This window comes from Rhinolophus sinicus, linkage group LG03 (genome assembly GCF_036562045.2).
Source record: "Rhinolophus sinicus isolate RSC01 linkage group LG03, ASM3656204v1, whole genome shotgun sequence".
NCBI lineage: Eukaryota > Metazoa > Chordata > Mammalia > Chiroptera > Rhinolophidae > Rhinolophus > Rhinolophus sinicus.
Genome location: NC_133753.1, coordinates 57,227,152 through 57,251,382, shown reverse-complemented (window position 1 = coordinate 57,251,382; position 24,231 = coordinate 57,227,152). Strand labels below are relative to the sequence as shown.

General features: G+C 37.6%; 1 protein-coding gene across 11 annotated transcripts in view; it reads right to left on the bottom strand.

Annotated features, from left to right (window-relative positions):
- The window catches only part of GABPB1 (GA binding protein transcription factor subunit beta 1), a 57,764-nt gene extending 36,748 nt beyond the window's left edge, over positions 1–21,016 (bottom strand). For 3 of the 11 annotated variants that reach the window (XM_074327750.1, XM_074327753.1, XM_074327754.1), the window contains exon 1: positions 20,513–20,536. In XM_074327750.1, the coding sequence (XP_074183851.1) occupies positions 20,513–20,536 (24 nt within the window). Of the gene's footprint in view, positions 1–1,022; positions 1,047–19,435; positions 19,576–19,754; positions 19,894–20,512; positions 20,539–20,573 lie in introns of those variants that run through there. The other 8 variants (XM_019730662.2, XM_074327755.1, XM_019730661.2 and 5 more) reach the window with 7 other exon arrangements.
- Positions 21,017–24,231: the final 3,215 nt, after the last annotated feature.

Here is a 24,231-nt window from a genome sequence, read left to right as displayed (position 1 = left end):
AGTACCAAACTTAGAGTTCAAAGGTTTCAAATTAGTATGTTCTAGAACTGAGCTGCCCAGCACTATAGCCACTGAGCATTGCAATGTGGTTAGTCAAAGCTGAGGTGTGTATAAGTATGATGCACCAAATTCTGAACACTTAGGACCAAAAAGTAGGTAAAGTATCTCATTAATAGCTATTATATCAATTACATGTTGAGATGGTAATATTTTGACTATATGGGGTTAAATAAAATATTACAAAAATTAATTTCACCTGTTTATTGTGTGTGTTTTTTCATGTGGCTACTAAAAAGCTTTAAATTAAGTATGTGTCTTGCATTATATTTCTATTGGACAGAGCTGTTGTAGAAAATCCTTGAAGGCACCAACTTTAGAAATTGCAAAATGTTGAACATTTTAAAATTCTCCTCATCTTTGTAATCCACTGTCCATTTATCCCATTCATCTCTTTTATCACATGTATGTATTTATCCCAGCAAGAGACTGAGGCTTGCAAAAAGTAAAAAGAGGGTAAAAGTAAGGCTATAACTCTCTTGGAACCAGGCCAGTAGATGGTTTCGAACTCATCAGAGAAGTATAACTTACTTGCTTATTACAAAGTAAAGCCAACAAACTGCTGGATGTTAGAAGTCACAACAGGAAACCATCAATATCCTGCCCAACAGTAAGAATGCACACACTTTGATCCTCTCTCCAAGATTTCTTACATTCATCCTCTCCTCCCCACTACCTCTAGTCTTATATACTCACTGCCTTATACCTCAAACATCACAATAGCCTCTTAGCTGACGTAACTCTAGTTTCTCCATCCTGCTGCCAGGAAATCCTCTAAAATAAAATTTCAATTCAAACATTTCTATTAGTGAGTCTCTACATAATACCTACCCTAGAAGAATTCATCATATAGTAGGGAAGATATACTCGTACATCTCATGATTCCCTGTTCTACAATTCTTATCAGTACAACCATTTTAAAAGAACAATTTATCAATATCTAGTAGAGTTGAAGATGCACTTACCCTTTGACCCAGGGATTCCAGGGATGCTGGTAAGCTAACCTATTTCCTTGTGTATTCTAAAAATGTACACAAGGAGAGGAAATATGTATAAGAATATTTGTAGAAACATTATTTGTAATAGGAAAAAAAAAGAAACTACAAATACCGTGTCCATCAAGAAAAATATTTTCAAGTTTTTATTACAAAACTTTTCAAACATAGAAAAGTGTATGTATGTGTGTGTGTGTGTATGTGTGTGTACACACACACTCCGATATGACCACCCACATTCTAAATTAAAAGTTGGCCATCTTGCTTCATCCTACTCCTTTAAAAAAAAAAAGTACTTTACAGCTGACACATGGCATTTGGTTGCTATATCTCTAAATCATTTCTATTCTAGGACAATTTCCCTTTCCTCCATCTACTCCACCCCTCTTTTTCTCTCTCATGACATTAAATAACCAGTTCATTAGCATCTCACATCTGGATTTTCCTGATTGCTTCTTCAAGGTGGTACTTAATTTCTTCACCTCCCATATTCTTATTAGCTGAAAGTTAGTCTAAGCTTGACTAAATACAGATTTTAAATTTTGGACAAAAAATATTTCATAGTTGATGCTATATACTTGATATTGAATCACATCAGAAAGCACACATTTTTTGGTTCATTCTTAAGGATACTAAGATTAATAACCAGGTTGGTGATAGCCTAATACTTCCACTGTAAAGTTATATAGTTTTACTTTGAAACCAACTGGTACTCGGTGGAGTGTTACTTTGGCACCACATGAATACCAAATTCCCAATGAACCTTTTGCCTAATAGTTTTAGTATCCATTAATGATCCTGACACAAGCCAATTATAACAGGTTGTAACAAATTATGACTTAATAATTCTATAATTCTTTCTATGTTTATTATCTGGCATTCCTCATTAACTATGATTGTTTCTACTAAAAAGGCAGTTCAAACGTTTAATCACCAATTTTCAGAGTAAAGAATAGGTATAAATAGCCATCTCCATTTGTTTTTATTTTTTGTTGTTGTATGTTGTGTCAGTAAATTACTCATTCTTTGATGTTCAAACTGTCCCAATTTTGGCTAACCAGAGCCTCTTCATATCGGCTTTTGCATCTTTAAAAGCTTTCCTGCTTCTGGCTCAAGATGTCCCCAGTTCACTATGTATGTTCCCCGACTCAGTCCTGGAATCTGTAATTTTTTCAAGGAGCCCTGGATTCTAAGTGTTGAAAGCCCAACACTGAGATAATAGAAGTACTCATATCTACCAAAGTGACACACTTGTTTCTAGGTCCTTTTAGTGGAGAGAGCTAAGAAAGAAACATACATATATTTGAACAGAATTAAGAAATAAATTTTTAAATCATAAATTCATATTGACATTTATAATTCAAGTTCAACACTATCAGGTTTTTTGCTTAAGTTTCTTTGATTTCATACATGTATCTCTATCAGTTCCTAATATATAAACATAAAAACTCATTGGCTTTACCCTACAATATATATACCAAATGATGTAAAAATAAAAACATCAATATTACAACTAGCAATTAAAAGTTTAAGATTTTTTTTAGTTCTTTTTGTCCTTAGCATATATGCCGTTTAGTGTTGAGCTCAAAAGACACTTGATATAGTGTTTTTCTCCATGCATTTAAATAACTTTGATATACACATAGGTTCATTTGTTCAAGATTGTTCTCAATTTTAGGGATTGTTCTTGATTTAATTGTAATTTTTCAATGTGTAAAATATTTTCCCAATTCAAAAGTCACATGTACCACAGTAGGGGATACTGATAAAGGGGGAGGTTATGCACGTATGGGGGCAGATGGCATATGGGAAATCTCTGTACTTTCTCCTCAATTTTGCTATGAACCTAAAGCTGCCCTAAAAAAAATTAAGTCTTAAAAGAATCATTTTGGAGATAACTGAGGAAATGTGAACACTGCCTAAATATGTAACAATATTATGGAAGTATATTGATATTTTTCCAGATATAATATAGCTTAAGTTTATATATTTTTACAGATAAAAATACCAGAGGTGCCAAAAAATGTATACACATTATCAGTATATATTAAATATTACAATTTTAATAGTTTTTTTCCCCTTTCTTAAAATGTGTATACAGTTTTTTGGCACCCTCTATATATTTATGGATTAAATAATGTGATACTTGGAATTTTTAAAATAATTTGGGAAAATACATGAAACTAGTCATGAGTTGACCATTTTTGAAGCTGGGTAATGAATACTTTGGGGTTCATTATACTCTTTTCTTTCCTTTTATATATTTAAAGCTTTCCATACAAAAAGTTTTTTAAAATTTACCCTCCTTTTGGATAATATAAGGACCTTAGAATCTAAAACTCCACTTATCCCCCTTCTTTATTGCTTGTCTTTTAATCTATTAGATATTTTTATTGTTTTATACAGTCGGTATTCATTTTTCATTTTCCAAATATATCACTTTAATTTTCAGCTCTTCATACACTTTAGTTCTCCATTGTGGGATTAATTTCATTCTGCACAAAGTGTATCCTTTACAATTGCACTAATGTGGTGCCTGTGGCTATTTACATTTAAACTAATTAAAAATTCAGTTCCTCAATCATATTAGACACATTTCAAGTTCTCAATAGCCCATGAAGCTTATGACTACAATATTGGACAGTACAGATAAAGAATATTTCCATCTTCACAGAAACTTCTATTGACCAGTGTGGTTTGAATTATCTTTAATGGGTGAGATGCTGGTAACAATCTGTTTTTGTATAAAGTATCTTTATTTCATCATCATTCTTTAAAGATATTTTCACTAGGTGTAAAATTCTAGGTTGGCAAGGTTTTTTCATTTCATATTGCAGGTATCATTTCATTGTCTTCTGACTTCCACTATTGCTGTTGAGAAGTCATCTGTTAATCTTCTTGTTCCTTTGATGTTATCTTCTTTTTTCTCCAGCTTCATAAGAATCTTTTCTCTTTATCATTGGATCTCTGTAATTTCATTGCAATGTGTCTAGGTGTAGATTTATTTTTTATATACGTAGGACATAAACAAACTGAATCCTAGTTTGTTATCGTTCATTGGTTCTGGAAAACGTCAGCCATCATCTCTTTAAATGTCCCACTTTCCTCTCTCCTCTTCTTCTGAAATTCCAATTAAGACCTTCTTACTTCACGCTCCCTCTCTCTTACCTTGCCTTCTATTGTTTCCATCTTTTTGCCTCTAAGCTACATCCTGGATAATTTTGTCTGAACTATATTCCAGATCAATAATTTTTCTGATGTATCCAATCTGCATGCAAACTACATTGTTAAGTTTTTAATTCAGTTATTGTATTTTTCATTTCTAGCAGTTGTATTTTTTTTCCAAATCTACAATGCCCCCTTTTTTTAGTTTCCTGTTTCCTGTCTTCAAGTTTGTCATTTATTTTTGTAAACACAGTAAACATGGTTGTTTTAGCATGTATCTTCTAATTCTAATATATGATGCCTATGAAAATCTTTTTCTGCTGTTGTTTCTGCTGGTTCTTACCTGTGTTTCCTTGTGTCTTTGTATGCCTGGTTATCTTTGATTACATGCTCGTTCGTGTCCTTAAAGAACTACTTCTAAGGATGCCTAAGATGAAGGAACACTTGCATTTGCTTCTGCCAAGCACCTGAGGGACACCACCAGGCTTAAGTTTCCCTCACTTTGCTATGCTATGGCCACAACTTTAAAGAGACTTTGTTTCCTTTCTCTTTTTACCTGCTCTGCCCAGTGCCAAGACAACGTGCCCTGAAGTCCCTTGATATTTAGCTGAGAAGTAGGCGATGAGAAGGGGGCAGTAGTTAGTTCTGGTACATCTTTACCCCTCAGGTGAAGTCCAAGCCTAGTAGAGAAGGATCTTTTATAAAACTTTACATGTCCACATGTTGGGTAGGCTCGGAGCCTTGATTTCTGTCTGCCTTACCCCAAAAGGCTGATGATCAGAAACCTGAATTTCTTGATATCAGCAAACATATTCAAGGCAATTCTCCAGGTATTCTGCTAACCTCTCTTGGCTTTCTTCTAGAATTTGACTTACCAAATTCTCATCTTTCCAGTTCTTCAAAGCTCTTAAGATAGTATTTTACATATCATATCCATTATTTTCAGTTGTTTTCAAAAAGAGAACTACTCTACATAAACTAGCCCATCATTATTAGATGCAAGATGTATTTTGAAATAGAGCTAACAGGACGTCCTGATTAGTACATGTCAGTGCACAAGACAAAGAGGAGTCAACGATGACATCTAGGTTTTTGGCCTGAACAACTTAGTAAAAAGGGGGATTACTTACTGAAATAAAGATAGCAAAGTGGGATAGGGTGGGTCAGGTGTTAAGAGTTTGGCCACAGACTTATCAACTTTGAGATGCTTTAGCTAGGTTATAAATTTATTCTGCATAGAAACAAGATTTTCTTTTAGTGTCATTCGTGCTCATAAGTACTTGAGAACAGTGCTACACATATAGTTGGCATTCAAGTAACCAAGGGTTTCTGCCTCAGCACTACTGACATTTGGAGCCTGACAGTTCTTTGTTGTGGGAGATTGTCCCATGCACTGTAGGATATTTAGCAGCATCCCTGCTCTCTACCCATTTGATGCCAGTGGCACCCACCTCTCCCACATTTCATGACATAAAAGAAAAAGTCTCCAGATATTGCTGAATGTCCCCTGGGGGCAAAATCACCCCTGATTGAGACCATTAATTAAACACTACTTGAATTAAAGTTAATTTCTATACACTATGTTATTATCATCCTTTCACTCAACTGGACACATCAAAGATATATAAGAGGAGAGAGAATTCATCCAAGCCCAAACTGTAGCCCAGCCCAATCCAGTATTTCTCAATTTGTTTCCCAAAGCTCCAGAGGATGGCAGTCCTGAGAAAGGCAGCAAATAAAGAAGTATGCACAGGTTGGAGATGACCTAACAGTTTCACCCTCACTTAAACAAGATCATCTCAAATTGTTACAGGATTCTCTATATACCATTATTTATCATTTTTAAATCATTTAAAAAAAAAAACTATTGCCAGTAAAACCTCTTCTCTTCAAATATAAAATGGTTAATTGTAAATCTCAAGCAAGAATTACTTAACATCCCTTTTTTATTGCTATTCCACACCCAAATCCTGATTAACATAAACCTAGAAAAGAACTAAATTCACTTGCAAGTCCTGACATGTATGTGCTTTAACTGTGCTCTTTTATGTTTGACACTAGCCAAATATAATCAGGTAAAGTCATGTGGATAGATTAAGACTTCAAAAGTCAGATTCTGAAATATAACTTATTCAAACAAATTCTAAACTCCAAATTATAGAGCAAAAGCTTGTCTTAGGCAGCACCCTTAGTGTTGCCATTCCTTTCCTCCATTAGGGTAAACCTTTGTCTTACATACATGAGGTTACTCCCAAATGCACTATATAAAAAATACTTTTATGCTCTACTATAAACTTCCTTAAAACAGTTTTAATATTGTTTTAAATATTGCAATACAATCTCATGTATCCTAAAGATCACTTCCTTATTCAAAGCTATTTTTATTTCTTTGAATTGAATTACAGGTACCAAAACATGTAATTAAATTGGAACCATGCTGATAAATCAAGTTCCTACTTCCCACATAAGCTGTGTATTCATCAGATGTACAGTCTCTATTTCTCTGTCTACATTCTATGTGTGCATACCAATGTCCCCTTTTGGCTATAAAATTTGACATCATTACAAAGCTGTTCTCCATAAAGCCTAGAATATAGATGTCTGTAAGGGTAAAAAATATATATTGATGACTATTTAATATTCATGTTTAAGATAAGCTCAAGTTCCATATCTAAAACACATAAATCACACACACACACACACACACACACACACACACACACACTAAACAGGAGCAAGAATTCATCAATTAGCATGTCCAGAACTTCCCACGCACATGGCAAAACCTAATCTTCCTCCTGTACTCCCTGACAATGCTACCTCCCAAGTAAGAAATCTAAGCGTAATCTTCAACTCCTTCCTCTCCATCCTATAAAGGTCTACTTCACATCCTTTTCTCTTAATTTCTTTCTTCACTAGGCAATCCTTTTGTATAGCTCAAAAATCCAAACACAGAAAAGTATACATTGAAAAGTCTCAAGGAAGCGTTACACTATTTCCACCCTCCTCCCAGCCACAAGTAACCACCTTTACTAGTTTCATGAGTATCCTTCCATTATTCCGATAATTACCAAAAGACAGCATTACTACATACTGTTCTGCACTTGCTTTTCTTACTTAACACATCCTGAAGATCTTTTCCTATTAGTTCCTAGAGAGCGTACTCATTTTTTGTACAGCTGCTTAGGATGTTACTGTATGGCTAAGCCTTAGTTTATTACTGATGGACATTACTGCTATTATAAACCCTGCAATTAATAACTTTGTAGATGTATCACTTCATTTCATATAACTTTAAGATAAATTCCTTGAGATAGGATAATTGGGAGAAATGTAAATACAATTGTAATTTTGACAGATACAGCCAAACTATCCTCACATCATTTTTAAATTAGTCCTTTTCTCACTATTTTCTTTGCTACTGCATTCTCATGCCTATATTAATGAAGTATCCCTTAAGTGGTTTCCCACCTTCCCCAAATATTAACAATCCTCTTGTCAAACCAATCATTATTTAATTATTTTTTAAATATACACTATAATAGTCTAATTTTAAAATGTTAAAGATTACTGAAATGTTACAGATTACTAAAGTTCCCTCTGATCATCCCCTTATCTCTACTCCCAAAACCCAATTCTCTATCCACCACCCATGAGTTAACCACTATTATCCACTTAGTACAGGTATTTATCTTACCAGACCATGTTCTTTGCATTTGCATATACCGTGTTTCCCCGAAAATAAGACCTAGCCAGACAATCAGTTCTAATGCGTCTTTTGGTGCAAAAATTAATATAAGACCCAGTCTTACTTTAACATAAGACTGGGTCTTATATTTAATATTATATTTAATATATTAATCTTCGCTTCAAAAGACGCATTAGAGCTGATGGTCCAGCTAGGTCTAATTTTCGGGGAGACACGGTATATACATACATATACACACACACACATACATATATACATATATATATATATATGGACATCCCCCCTCCAAAATATAGTATTGGTCTGGGTTTTCTCCTTATTTATATAAATGCTATTATACTGTACCTACTACTCTAAAATTTATCATGCAATAGTATATGCAATTTTTTCATTTTTAAAAATTATTACGTTATTCCATAGTATGCATATACCAATTTACTTGGTCATTTTCTTACTTGTGACTAATATTGCTTATTTTTCCAGTGTTTTTTTTTACCATTATAAACAATGTTGCAATGAACATACTTGTACATGCCTCTTTATGTACATACAGAACTGTTCCTCTAGTGTAGAAAATGGATAGATTTGTTGGGAATAGCATTTTAAATTAATAGATACTACCAAACCACCCTCATCAATGTATACCGTCAAACTGGCTATATAACTTACACTCCCAACAACAGTTTCTAATACTTATTTCCTTACAATATAGCCAATCTTAGTATTACCAAACTTTCTGAAGTTTTGACTATATAATGGGTAAAAAAAAATTGTTTAATATGTATCTATCAAATTACTAATGAGATTGGATATCTTGTCAAATGTTTATTGGCCACTTATGTTTCCTGTTCTGAAACTGCCTGTTCATGTTCTTTATTATTTGTCTGTGTCATTGTTTCTTTTCTAAGAGTGTATTATGTATATTTCTAATTTATTATATACATATGTTGCAAATACTCCTCCCAGTGTTTTAAATTTATATATTTTGAACATTGTCATAAAGTCTTAACCTGTGGTCACATTTATCAAAATATCTTTCTAAAATATAGATATAATCATGTGTTCCAATCACCTATACAATACAATTGGATTTAACCACATGCATATTTAACTTGAAGTGAAAAATAATTTAAGTAGTTGGCCACCTACCATTCTACTTCATAAACATAAGTCCCAGAATTAGACTGAATTGTGACTCTCCCATCTCATCAGTACTAGGTCTCAGTTCTCAAATGCTTCTTATAGAATGAACTTCACATTGCAATGGGTGAAAGTTTAATGCTTAAAAAGACTCTTTTTTGGGTACAACATTGCCCATAAGTGTAGGCCAACTTCCTATAGGGCACAATTGAGAAAACAGTACTGTATTTCATCACTAGAGGAAAAACTGGTTATATTGGACTTACTGAGAGACGATATCTATTTCCTATGCGGCAACTTCCTACAAGTAATTTTGACTATACATAATTTTCACCTAACTGCAAAATCATTGAAAAAAATGACGACTCCAATGCATTTCAGACCTTTAAGGATCTGGCCCATTACAGCCTCATCAACTCACCACTTCCCCCTTGGATTTATACTCCAACAGACTACTCTATCTCATAATACCACTCCTTTGTTATTCTGCCTGAGAAGTCTTTTCCTATCCCAATTTACTACCTGACCAAGTATTCATATTCTTCCTCCAAAACCCAGTTCAGATGTTATCTCCTCCAACAAGCTCCCCTTGACCTTCTCAGCAAAAAGAAATAATCATTTATTTACTCTGTGCCCTGAACCTATTTCTATTAATACATAGATTCCACCACATGAATGATTTGTTTATAAGCTGTCCTCTCCCATGAGCCTTAGGAAGTCAGGCAGGGTTTATCTTAGTCTTATGTGTCTTTTAATATCTAACAGTTTCAAGCATCTCACACAATAGCTATGTGCTTAATTAAACAAACCCACTCTATTCAACACTACAGTAAACACTAAAAAATTACACAAACAAAAATTGAAGTCATGATCTTTAACTGAAAATACTTTACAACCTGAAAGAATATATGGTTAAAAAAAAAAAAAAAGACTGTGGTTTAAGTTTTTAAGTAGGTATACACCATAGATCAGTGTTTTTCAAACTGTGGGTCATGACCCATTGACAGACTGTGAAATCATTTTAGTGGGTTAAAGACATTAAAACAATATATCAGCACATATCAAATGGGGTAAAGATAATTCATGTTGCATGAATTTATTCCAGTTCCACTCATGTACACACACATAGAACACTGTATATACGCTAATGATGTAAAATAATTTCTTACTGTGGATTCCAATAAAAAAATAATTTGAAAGCTACTTCCGTAGTTGTTATATGGGTTCAGAAAAGCTTTCAATTCGCAAACAAAATGATGTAGTCAAGGAAGGCTTCTTCAGTGAAAGACTTAACCATGTGAACTGTGCATTACCTACCGTGTTTCCCCCAAAATAAGACCGGGTCTTATATTAATTTTTGCTCCAAAAGATGCATTAGGGCTTATGTTCACGGGGTGTCATCCTAAAATACCATGCTAGAGCTTATTTTCCGGTTAGGTCTTATTTTCGGGGAAACACGGTATTTAATCTCATCTATCACTCCCCCTTATTTTTCTGCTCTAGTCACACAAGTCTTAGTAACTAATGATTCGAACAAGCCAAACATGTTCCCAGCTTAGGGTCACGTTTCCTCTGCCTAGAAAGCTCTTCACTTAGGTAACTGTATGGTTTGCTTCTTCATTCCAGGACAACCAGAGAAGCTTTCCCTCAGCGCCTAAAATAGTAACCATCTCCCACCATTCTATCCCAATCCAGTTTGATTCTTTTCCATTGCATTCATTACCACCTGACATTTGTTTCCAGCGCCTCTCCTCCTCCTCCCCCGAATGTCAGCTCCATGAACACAGAGACTTTCTCTTCTGTTTTGTTCATTGCTGTAACACCAGATTAGAACAGTGCCTGGCACAGGGCAAACATTTCTGAATAGGCTTTGACAGGCAAGGAAAAGGAAAAGGAAGAACACATGGAGTTGTGCCTGAACATGGTATATTACAGAGGAAATACTAGCTTGATAATGTTATGGAGTAAAGAATAAAGTTGAAGAAGCAGAATATAATATGAATAGGTTTGAAAGCCAGAAAGTAGAGTTTGGACTTTATCCTGCGGACAACTGGGAGTCATTCAACATTTTAAGCAACGGGTGATCCATTCAAACATTTATTCAGCACAAGTTAATTCACTTTGCTTGGCACAATACAGAGTGTAAAGGTCAACACCGCATGTTCTCTCCTCGGGCTGTTTAGGTTTAGTAGCAATGGGTTCAATAAAAGTTTTGGGAAAATTATCCTGGCTGCCATATACATGATGAAGTTGGAGGAAGGAGATTAAAGTTTAAAAGGGCAAATAATAGATAATGCAGAATCCCAGGACAAACAGATCCAGTAAAGAGTAATCTAAAGAACTGTGCTGACTGATGGATATGAAAAATAAAGGAGAAACAGGTATCACAGACAACTTTAAGATTTAAGTATGATGATAAAACAAAGAAAAATGGACAGGTTGGAAGTTGGGTAATATTATAATAAATCTAAAAGTGATGGAAACTCCTTGAGCCTCCCAATGGGAGGCTGATATACAGAACTTATGATTGCCATAGAGGAGAGGGTTGGGGAGATGGGTAAAAAAGTGAAGGGGAATAAGAGGTATAAATCTACAGTTATAAAATAAGTAAGTCACGGGGATATAATGTACAACATAGGGAATATGATCAGTAGTGTCATTATAACCTTGTATAGTAAAAAATGGTTACTAGATTTACCTGATCACTCCGTAAGGTATACAAATGTTGAGTAACTATGTTACTCATAATATTGTATGTCAACTATACTTCAACAAAAAGTTACAATTAAACATTCTCCTCTGTTTGGATACATGGTAATTGCTGTAGACACAAAGAAGCACAAGAGTCGGAGGAGCTGAACATCCAATAACTTTATAATGAGAGGAAGTGACAGTTCCAGTGTCCACTGGAGATACAAATCTGGAGACTACACATTTAGGAGTCATTACCATATAAAACATCCATTTGGCAGAAGACAAAAACAGGAGCAGAGGATTAGTTACTGAGGGGAATAATGATAGTGGTTAGAGGATAAAGTACCAACAGAGCAAACAGAGAAGTCAGAACGGGAAAACCAGAATGGCATACTAACATGAAGGGCAAGGAAAGAAAGAATGTTAAGAAGCCTAAGAGGAAATCAATACATTCATGCACTGCATAATGACATTTCAAAGGTCAACGACAGACTTCATCTACAGGTGGTCCCATGACTATAGTAGAGCTGAAAACACCCTATCACCTGGTGCCAGAATAGCAGCCCTCACATCACAGCACAACGCATTACTCACGTGTTTGTGGTGATGCTGGTGTAAACAAATGCACTGCGCTGCCAGTCGTATAAAAGTACAGCACATACAGTTACGTACAGTGCATAATACTTGGTAATGATAACTCACTGTTACTGGCTTATGTATTTACTATAGTATATTTTTATCGTTATTTTAGAATGTACTCCTTCTACTTATATAAAAAGTTTGCTGTGAAGCAGTATGCCATGTTACACCAGCAGCAGCCTCATCTCGGGTTTACCGCATCTCTTGATTGCATCATTTTCTCTTGCGCTTGATTTAATCTCGAGTTGTTTTGTTCAGTAGCATGTACAGGCTTGTAGCCTAGGAGTAACAGGCTAAACCATGTAGCCTAGGTGTGTAGTAAGCTGTACCATCTAGGCCTGTATAAGTGCACTCTGTGATGTTCACACAATGGTGAAATCACCTAACGAATGGATCTCCTCCATTAAGTGGCACACGACTGTAGTAATACATACATACTGGATGAATAAAATCAAGATGAAGCCAAAACCATGGGCAAGGATGTCTCTTGAAGCAACAGTCTGAATATGACATTACAAAATTGCAGCAAGTTAGGGAAGAAGTAGTAAAAGAACTGAGGGCAGCAATTTTAACCAAGATCTTTAAACAAATTGAAAGAGAAACAAGGGAGATAACTGGAAAGAACAGTAGCAACGCTTAATCAAAGTTTTTTTTCCCTTCCCCAGATATAGAAGTCTGTAAACACATGAAGGCAGGGAGGAATAACCATTGCAAATAATGATCAAGGTAGTCAGACAGAGGAAAAGCATGGCAGCAAGAGTCCTAGAAAAGCAAGAGATTCCATTTCCATTCAGTTTACAAAATAAGAGATTTGTCATGGTGACAATGAAAAAAATGTGCAAGCTTGTAATCTGTTTTCTTTTTCAATTAAGGAGAAGTCAATGGAGTCTTTTGAGAGAGAGGAATAAGATATATGAGACAACAGAAAAAATATGACATTCTTAAAATAATTGCCAAGAAGTAGCAAGGGCCCATTGGAATGTTAAGCATAAATTTACAATGGCCAAAAAAAACTTCATAATTACCCACCTTCATCCACAAATACAGTACAACCAGTGAGGAAAAACAGAAAATAGATGGTAGAAAGATTTGACAACAGCAGCGTTGTAAAATATGCAAGACGTGGCTCATGTCAAGTTCAGGTTATATCTAGTGCATACAGGAATGAGCTAAGGGAGGGAATTTGAAGGTCCCTATGAACAGACTAGAAAGGAACGTAGATGGAGTAATCACACGGGCAAAGACCAACGAGTTTACACAAGCCAATTAGGATGCAAGGGAAATTTTTTAGATCATTCACTTATACACCTACCGTTTACTGTGGTCTGAATGTTTATGTATCCCCCGGCCACCACTCAAATCTGCATGTTGAATTCTTAAAGCCCAAAGTGATGGTATTAGAAGGCGGGGCCTTTGGGAGGTGATTAGGTCATGAAGGCAGATCATGAATGAGATTATGAGCCTATAAAGAGAAACCAGAGGACAACTCCCTTGCTCTTTCCACTATATATAATACAAAAGAGAAGTCTGCAACTCGGAAGAGTTCTCACCAGAACCCAACCATAGTGGTGCCTTGATCTTGGACCTCCCAACCTCCAGAACTGTGAGAAATAATTTCTGTTGTTTACAAGCCACCCAGTTTCTGATATTTTCTAATAGCAGCTCAAACTGACTAAAACACTCTTTAAGTTTGAAAAGATACACGCATCCCTACGTTCACTGCAGCATTATTCACAATAACCAAGATATGAAAGCAACCTAAATGTCCATCGATGGATGAAGGGATAAAGATGTGGTATGTATACACAACAGAATATTACTCAGCCACAGAAAGGAATGAAATCTTGCCATTTGGTTGAACCTAGAAATATTATGCTAAGTGGAATAAGAAAAAGACAAATACCATATGATATCATTTATATGTGTAATCTAAAAAAAAACAAATGAACAAAAACTCATATATACAAAACAAACTTATGATTGCCATAGAGGAGAAGGTTGGGGAGAGGGGTGAAAAAAGTGAAGGGGACTAAGAGGTACAAGTTTAGTTTATAAAATAAATAAGTCACGGGGATGTAATGTACAGTATAGGGAATATGATCAGTAGTGGCATAACTTTGTACAGTAAAAAATGATTACTAGATTTACCTGATCACTTTGTAAGGTATATAAACGCTGAGTAACTATGTTGTGCACCTAAAACTCATAATATTGTATGTCAACTATACTTTAATAAAAAAAATTACAATTAAACGTTTTCCTGTTTGGATATATGATAATCGCTGTAGACACTGTCCAAGAGTCAGAGAGGCTGTACATCCAATAATTTATCATGAGAGGAAGTGCTAATTTCCATGTTCCGTTCTGTATTATGACCTAGGATAAATATCCACCTCAGTTTCCACAGCTACAGAAGAGGAGGTATATGAAAGAGAGGTACTGTGGTGGTCTCCACTCACCTCCTTAAAAGAATCACTGCTGTAGTTAACCTCCATAGTAGAAATGTTTTATCCCTCAAATGTAATGAGACAGAATTATCATGGATTACAGTTATATAAACTGAAAAGGTATGTTTTAATATCAAAGTAAAATAGGACTCAACATTGAGTAAATGTTCTACAGGTTCCTTAACTGAAATTCCAAAATCCGAAAAAGCTCTGAAACCTAAAATAACGTATTTGGCAGTAAAAACCTTACCTGAACTAACATGAAGCTACTTATAGTCTTTACTTACCCCCATTTAGTGTAAATGTTCATGTTTCACTGCAGAAATAGTAAAATGTTTGAAAGATATAGTTCTGCACTCTGTTCAAAGGTTACATAACATTAACTTGCCTATATTCAAAAAAATTCTTAATTCCAAAACCTATTAGACCTGAAGGGTTTTAGTGGGCTATGACCCTATAATAATAATTGCTAACATTTATTGAGTTATTAACTAGTATCCTGTTTCCCCGAAAATAAGACCTAGCCGGACCATCAGCTCTAATGCGTCTTAATATAAGACCTGGTATTATATTATATTACATTGTGTTATCTAAGACCCAGTCTTATTTCATTATAAGACCGAGTCTTATATTAATTTTTGCTCCAAAAGACACATTAGAGCTGATGGTCCAACTAGGTCTTATTTTCGGCGAAACATGGTACATATGTGTCAGACGTTGTTCTGACCACTTTATATGTAGTAATTCATTTAATCTTCCCAACTACCACAAGGGAGGTATAATTATCCCTATTTTACAAAGAAGGAAACTGAGGCACAGAGTGATTCAGTAAGCTGCCTAAAGTGACATAGGTAGAAAATGACTAAACTAGGATGAATACATTTAAAATATTATACATAATGGGACAACATGGATAGACTTATGCTAAGTGAAGTAAATCAGACAAATACCATATGATCTCACTTATATGTAGAATCTAAAGAACAAAATAAACAAACAAAAAAACCCAGAAACAGACTCATACAGAAAACAAACTGACGGTTGCCAGATGGGAGAGGTGTTGCGGGCTGGGTGAAAAAGGTGAAGGGATAAAGAAGTACAAATTGGTAGCTACAAGAGTCACGGGGATGTAAAATACAGTATAGGAAAATTAGTCAATAATATTGTAGTAACTATGTATAGCGCCAGGTGGGTACTAATCAGGGATCACTTCATAAAGGCTACAAATGTCTAACCACTATACTGTACACCTGAAACTAAAATAATACTGAATGTCAACTGTAACTGAAAAATAATACCACTACACGTAAGTTGAAGAAAACAACAGAGAAATGATTATGGTAGGGTGGTAGGAGTCAGTGATATTTTTCGCTATTCAATTAATGTATTACTTTTAGAATGGTAAGGAATAAAACTTAAAAAAATACAAAACACTTCATGCACTTACAAATTCTCATTTATGTGTAATTCTTAACTTGGGAAAGCTACCTCATTTCTCTATTGCTCAGTCTTCTCTTCTGAAAAATGGGGATATTACCTACTTCTTCAAAAGATTAATGTGGGGGGGGATCACGTGTTAATACACAGCTTGTATTATCAACAATGCTGCAACTGCTATGCTCACTGCTGCCAATTTAGTAATATCTTTATTATGTCAAGGTAAATTCCCTTAAATGGAAATTTCCACATCAGAAGGCTTTTTAGTCTGTCAAATTACAGCTGGGTTTAAAGACCTCATCAAATAGTTCTCTCACATAATCCTCATTTCTTTATGCAAGAAAATAAAAAGCATGACTCTGTTAAGCTAACCAGCTAGTTTCTTCCAATTAGCTTATGCTCTTCCACTTTTGTACCTGCAAACCTAACCATATTTCATAAAATCTCAGTCAGTAGGAAATTTAAGGACACCAGGCCCAAATCTTCACTCTGCACATCAATTCCTCTACCCTAACTTTAACACTGTCAGTGAGAAAGGACAGCCTGCCACCCAAAACAACCCATTATATTTTCACTGTTTTGAAGTTTTTTTGGAAGAATGCTTAAATCTGCCTCCTTCTAACTTCTACTCCATTGATCCTAGTCCTTTCTGGTCAGATCAAACCTGATCTTTTGGTGACAGGCATCTAAATAGTCAAAGACGACTACCATTTATTAGATGAGCTTCTCTTTTTTGTGCCAAACATCACATTTTTTTCAACCTTTCCTTCTTTCCATTTCCCCCATGATCAAGGTCCTCTTGATATGCTCTATCGTTCAGTGGTTTTAAGCTTGAGTGTCCACCACCTGAAGCACTTCAGAAGAAGTGGCCTCGGTCCTATCCAGCTTAGCCTTGGGCCTGTGTGGGTTTTTTCAATTAGCTCTCCAGGTGATTCTGATATAAAGTCAGAGAACTAATACAAGGTCCCACTTATAATATGCTACCTCAAAAGCTGACAATGCCCCAGGTATAATTCAACCAGTACAAAGGGGCCAACAGCATGCTCTTTCTATACACGGATGCTGTTCTACCAACTTCAGAATGGCATTTACTTTTTTTAAAAAAGTATGCTACAATGTTGATTCGTATTAAATGTACAATGTTTAAACTAATCAAGTCTTTTCCACATTCACTATTTGTGCATTAGCATCTTGGGCCCTAACTGCCAGCCTTTACAATTATTCACATTAAAAGGTAACAGTACTAGGGCTAAGAGTTGTAGATTTCTATTTCTAAATGTATCAATGGCCCTGCATATGGATTTACTTTCAGTGGAGAAAGTACACTTCTGTCATGGACATACGTAGTCCAAATAAAGGTGTATTAGCCCACCAAAGCATCTTCTCTGTACAGAGTAGTGTTGTCAAAACTGTGAGGAAACACAGGCCCTGGTACTAACAGATTTAATAGATTTATCTTCTAGAGAACATGATGGAACATCTTCAGAAAATTTAAGTATAACACTAATTACAGGTGTAGACACATTAGTGCTACAGAAACACATGATTACTACTTGGAAAGCTATGGGGCCACAGAAACGATACTCATTAGGAAACTAAGTTGCCCTGAACTCTACGGTTTTGTTTCGACTTGTTTTTTAATGTTTGTAAAGAGAGAGAAAAGCAATGGAACCCATCAGTGAGTTCACCCATGCTTAGGCTATTTGCAAAGGGACACTGCACCCTCAAAAACGCACCCTCAAAATGAACTCATGATTCAAGATTTCATGACTTCTGAATTCCTTATGACCTCTTCGCTTTCTTTACCTGTTACTATTTCCAACTCATGAGGTATTCAAGGGCCAAAAAAAATGTCCATTCAATGGGAGATGAGGCCCATTATAAATACTTCTTAGAGATGAGCGGGGTGGGGGCAAACGAAGATCCAATCTGAAATTTATTTTCATTTGAATAGCAAACATCAAAAATATACCTGGTATTTTCTAACAATTACATCAAGAATGACCAGATGCTTCCTGTTGATGAACAGTAGAGAACTACAGACTGACAGAATCAGGCTAGAGTTCACAGAAACAACTGGAAATGAATTTAGCTTCATTTCAACACTATTAAATCAAAATATGTATGGCTTTAAATTTTCTCACATTCACACAGAAATTGTCCCCAATCTAGAAAACCCAAATAGATTCAAAGAGAGAACTGAACTCTAAGTAACAGCGTTAACTCTCAGGGTAAATATATGCATTACAAAAGTATTGTTTCATCAAAGGTTATGCTACAGGATTCCTTTTAAATCTGGAGCTCCTACAGTGCTTTGAAAAGTGAGTGTCCTATCTTCAAAAACTATATTTACACACACGTTTTCACAAGCACATCAAATAGGTAATTCACGTTTTACTTGTGTACATTAAAAATAAGTTGTGGAATTAAAAGTTACATTTAAACACTTAAAATATTTTCAAACTGTTCCTGAGTCTCCAGGATCGTATGCGGATTATGCAGTCTTTATGCGTAATGTTGTTTATGCATCTACATCCCAAATTGAAGAGTTAGAGCCTAAGAAAAATAGAAATCAACCTACTTATCTACATTTTTTAAATGTCTGGCAATAATATCCTGACTTGACTTGTACGGTGAAAAAAAGGATAGAAATAACACATTTCTCAGCTTTAAAAAAAGACATGAGTATACCGTGGAGTTTTCCAGAGGTTACATGGTAACACTACAATAGATTGAATGCAGTAGATTTAAGAATCTGTCTTCTATTCAACCAGACTTTAAAAAAAGACTTGTAGAAATTCAAAACAATGTCACTCTTGTCTAATATGTCACTTATGTTAACATCTAATGAATTTATTTTTTTGTTATTTTTGGAAAAATACTTAAGAGGAAAATAATAATAAAGCCTATCTGGTTTCCTTAAATTCAAAGTCTGAGCCTGAAAGTGGAAGTGTCAAGGTTGATGGTTACGTCAGTGAGAAATATAAACCAAATTGGGTGGGTCTCTACGTTACATAAACTGTATTTGCAAAAATAATTTTTGACCACCAACTTCTGCATCTCTAATTCTGAGATGGCAACTTACAAGGATCCTTTACTGACTACATCAAACCATTTTCCAGATAAAAACTGTACTTCGGAAAGTAACTTGCCTGAATCGAGACAGCAAATCAGTGTCCGGAGAGCACTTAAAATATTTCCACATTACCAAGCCCCCTTCAGAAGCACTGTGCTCTCTGGCCCTCCATCGAACAGATGTCTGCTTGCCACAGTCCAATCAGGTTTAAAGCAAGAGTATGTGTATTGCAAACAAGCTTAAAGTGGGAAAACACACACAAAGCGGGCCTATCATTCCTTCGGTTTCAGTTTTCACGATGCACCCTGGAGGGTAGGCACGCTGATTCAACACGACAGAACTTCAACGAAACACACTAAAGACACACGCATTAACTGTGCCCAGGCAGAAATGACCTGGCAAAAGGCTCAACTTGTTTCCCAAAGCTTTGCACACGCAGATCCCGGCGGTCAAGTCCCAAAAGCAGAAGTCCCCAGCATCCAGAGTGGCAGGCTTCGTCCCCTTCAAACTCAAGTCCCCTCGCCGAGGCAGTCGCCGTGGCAGCCCCGTGCGGGACCGGACGGGCTCTCCGCTTAACCCTGTCCCGACCCGCTGCTTCCGCCACCGCCCGAGCGCCTCCCGTCCCCGGGGCCCCCCAGCACAGCGCGCCCGGGGCCGGCCTTCCTCGCCGCCCCTTCACCACTTCAGCGAGCCTGGTGGCGCCGTAAGGCCGCCCAGACAAAGAGATCCACGGGTCCCGGGGCAGTGGGCGCCGAGGCCCGGCCGTGCCTGCCTGGCTCCCTCCCGCCCTCGCTCGTACGTTCACCGCTCGTCTCCCGCCGCCCGCAAAGTCCCCGCCGCCAGGGCCCGACCCCTTCCTCGCCCCGAGGCCGCCGCTCCGGACCGGACCGGCAAGGAGCGGCGGGGAGGCCGCGGCTCGCCCGGGCCGAGGAGGGGGCGGCGGCCGCCACCATGTCTGCCCGCCCCTCCCAGAAGCTGGGTGCCAGCGGACAATGCGCGGCGGCGGCGCGGGCGGAGCGGGCGCCCAGGCCGACCCCGCCGACCCCCGCGGAATAAGCGGGGCCAGGAGCCCCGGAAACCCGGCGCCTTAATGCAATAAACAGGAAATCGCGGGGATGATCTGGGTTCCGGGGGAAGTGGAATTATTTTTTACCAGCGAAGAGATCAACTTCCACATCCGGTGGTAACAGGGCCCTACACAGACCCGCACTGACCTGGAAAAGCTTCGGGAGCGGCGACGGGGGAGCAGCAGGAGGTGGTGCGGGGACCCGAGGAGCTTCGTACCCGGCCGGGCTGACGCGGCCCCGCTACACACAAAGCGCTTCAGCTGCACAGGGCGCTATTTTCCGAAAATGCCGCGTCTGGTCGGCGCCCAAAATCCCCACCGAAAAGTCCCCCGTGCTGCGCGCGGAGGGACACATGGTGTGCGAGTGAGTCAAAGCTCCCAGCATCCCTTCCGAACCCGGCCCTCGGCAATCCGGCATCTGAGCCGTTCCGCCCCGGCCCTCGTCAGCACTTCCCTCGCCCACCCACACCCTGACTCCATTCCGGAGAAAAGAAGGGGGCGAGAGGGTCTGATTTTTCTTTTTAACGGAGCGGAGGGAAATAGGCCATTTCTAGAGCTCAGCCACACAAAGAAAGCGGCGGACTGATCCGCTCTCGGCAACCGCAAGTCCCGGCTCGCCCGGCGCCTGCGCGGCACGGGGTGGGAGCTGCGGCCGGCCATGTGCGCCGCGCAGCACCCCGGCCGGCGGCCGAGCTTTCCCGCCTCTTCTTCAGGGGGTTAAGAGTTGGGAAACTAAAGTGCGTGTGCTAGTCTTCGTATCTCTCCGGCATGACTGCAAGACATGGGGGAATTCGGACTCCTTCAAGATTACGCTGAGCCGCCTTGGAGAGTCCTGGGAGATTTAAGGGCAGCCAGAATTTAACTTAAAAGTAACCCCAGATTCAACTAGGCAGAGTGGAACAGGAGTCGCTGTTGAGGTACAAGGGGAGGAACGAACGACTGTCAGGTTTATGACGAAGACGTACATATTTCTGTAGCTTTTTTTTTTTTTTTTAACATTCTGATGCTGTGTCATACTTAATAGATGCTAATAGCTAGCTGATCACTGAATTCCCTGGGATTGTTGTCACCGCACAGGTAGAGATGTGCTTTTTCGTGGCTGGAATGTCAAGATTTTTGTTGTATTTTAATAAGAAAGATGCAAAAGTTTTTTTGGAGATAGTGATTTGCAATTGAAAGCGTTAACTTACATGGGCTGATTTGCTAAGAAACCTAACACACTGGTATGTTTTTAATAGAGGAGCCTGGGAATGACTTTCCCACCTGGCTTTTCCTGCCTGCTAACTGCAACCTTTGGCATCCTATATTTAGGAACTGAGAATATCTGAGACAAATCCAGGAGAGCTGACAAGTTTAGTGAAATCCATATTGCCCACTGATTTTTGTGGCCTCAGATAAGTAATCTTTCTGCTTACCATTTTGTAATATTGATGTAATAAAGATTTGTAAAGTCTTGGTACCTTCTTGAAGTGAAGCATTGTGCCTAAAATAGAAGCAAAGTAAATGGCATAGGAGCCATATTCTGTTTTCTTTGATCTAATATTTCATTGCTTCAGTTGATGAGAATCTGTCAAATTTTTGATGGCATGCTTTTCTTTAACATTGAGTTTGTTTGAATTTATTCAGCTAATTATTTCTCTAGAATCTTTGCCCTCGTTGATCTAATGCTGTAGAATGCAAACAAATATATAGGCAGCCCAGTAGTATAATGAGGATAAACTGCTGAATACTGTGAAATCTTGCACAGCAGGAATCTCTTACCTTGGAAGGGAGGAATGGAATGGTACTGGAAAAGCAGTTACCTTTAATAAGGGGATTGGGGAAGGACCTACCAGACAGGAAGCAATACGTGCAAAGGTTAAGAGGCAAGCTGTGAAGAGACTGTTGGGTGAAGGAGATGTTCCTAAAGAGGTCAGTCGTGACGGCCTGAAATGCCATGTGCCGGAATTAGTTTTTGACTAAGAGAAAGTAGTTGAAACATTTTAAATACAAGCATCATAAGATTGGATTTAGACAAACGACAGTTATGCAGAAGTCAGAGCCATGGAAAACAATTTGGAGAAAACAATAACCTGTGAGACACTAACGACTTGGTCTGAGATAGTGGCAAATAGGAGTGAAGAATACAACCAGTGGTCATTGAGAGCTTGAGGATTTAGTTGGATAAGGGAATGACTGAGGGAGATAGCAAGGAACACTTGACTCCCAAATTTGTTGGGGGAGCAGCTGGGAGGATGGCAACATCTTCACCAAGATTAGAAACAAGGGAAGAAAAATACATGTTAGGGAAGAAAGAAGGTTCTGTTTTGACCATGTAGAATTTGAAGTGATTGTGAACCAACCAACCAGATATGTCAGTATGTAAGTAGATATTCATTTACATTGTTTCAAAAGCACCCATCTGTAACTGGCACTGTTGTACACTGGAATAGATTAAGCAGCAACGAGACCAACAAAGGTTCCTGCTCCTATTTCTAGTGGAGGAAACAGACTCTAATGAACAAGTTTTACAAAAACAGAGGAAAGAATATCCCATAATATGTTCCATGAAGAAAATTTAAAAAGAGTATTTGGATTTTTATATTTATAAAAAGGGGGAGAGAGCAGGCAAAATTTGGGTTGTTCGTCAGGGATAGCCTCGCTGAAAAGGTATTCTCTGAACTAAGACCTGAATGCTAATAAGTTCAGAGTAGTATTTGAGACCAAAGGGAATAGCAGAGAAAAATCCTAAAGTGAGAAAGAGTTTGTTGTGTTTAGCAAGGAGGCTACTGTGGCTGAAGTCTAGAAAGCAAAGAAAGGGATGGTCGAAGACGAAGTTCTGCATCGTTGGTAAGTTTAAGTGCACTAGAAGCCATTGAAGAGTTTTAAGGAATAGAGTAACCTGGAGAGTAGCAGGAGACAGAGTGGATGGGTTGAAGATACATTTTGTTGGTAATGAATCAAACATGAGTGAGGAAAAGGGAGGAATCAAGAGTGATTCCAAGGTTTGGGCCAAGGTTGTCTAGGCCAGCACTGTCCAATATAAATATACCACAAGCCACACACGAAATTTGGTAGTAGCCACGTTAAAAAAAGTAAAAAGGAGCAATTGAAATTAATTTTAATAATGTATTTTATTTAATTGAATATATCCAAAACAAAGTAATATTTCATACGTAATCAGTACTGAAAACTACTAAATATTTTTAAATGTTTTACATTCTTTTTCTTATTACTAAGTTTGAAATCGTGTGTATTTTACACTGACAGCATATTTCAATAGTTGATTGCGTAAGATTTACAGTTGAAAAAGTAGATTCACATACCCAAGTCGTTCCTAACACGCTTGCAGTAATTGACTTATATATCAGATTTTTAAACATAATTTTAAAATTAAGATTTAAATTTCTAGATCAGGCACATTTCAAGTGCTCAGTAGCCACTTGTGTGACTAGTTGCTGCTGTATTGGACAGTGGATTCTAGTGGATTAGACAGTGGTGTAAAATCAGATTTAAAAAGTTGTGTAGAACCAGTCTAGAAGGCCTTGGATGCCATGTTAAAGGATTGGGATTTTACCATAAAGACAAGGGAAGAGTGGATGGTTTTTGAGCTAGGGAGTGACGATGTTGTGTTTGAGGCTATAAAAAGGCCACTAGGTAGCCCACTAGTGACTCAGGACTAAGAGCAACCCTTCTGTTGAGTCCCCACATTTCAGCCCCTGACCTCAGCCCTTCAGATTTTTGTTGGTTTTCTAGAGCAGTACCACTAAAAGTATGGTTCACAGGCCAGTGCCAGTCTACAAATCTTTTGTTATTGGTCCATTATA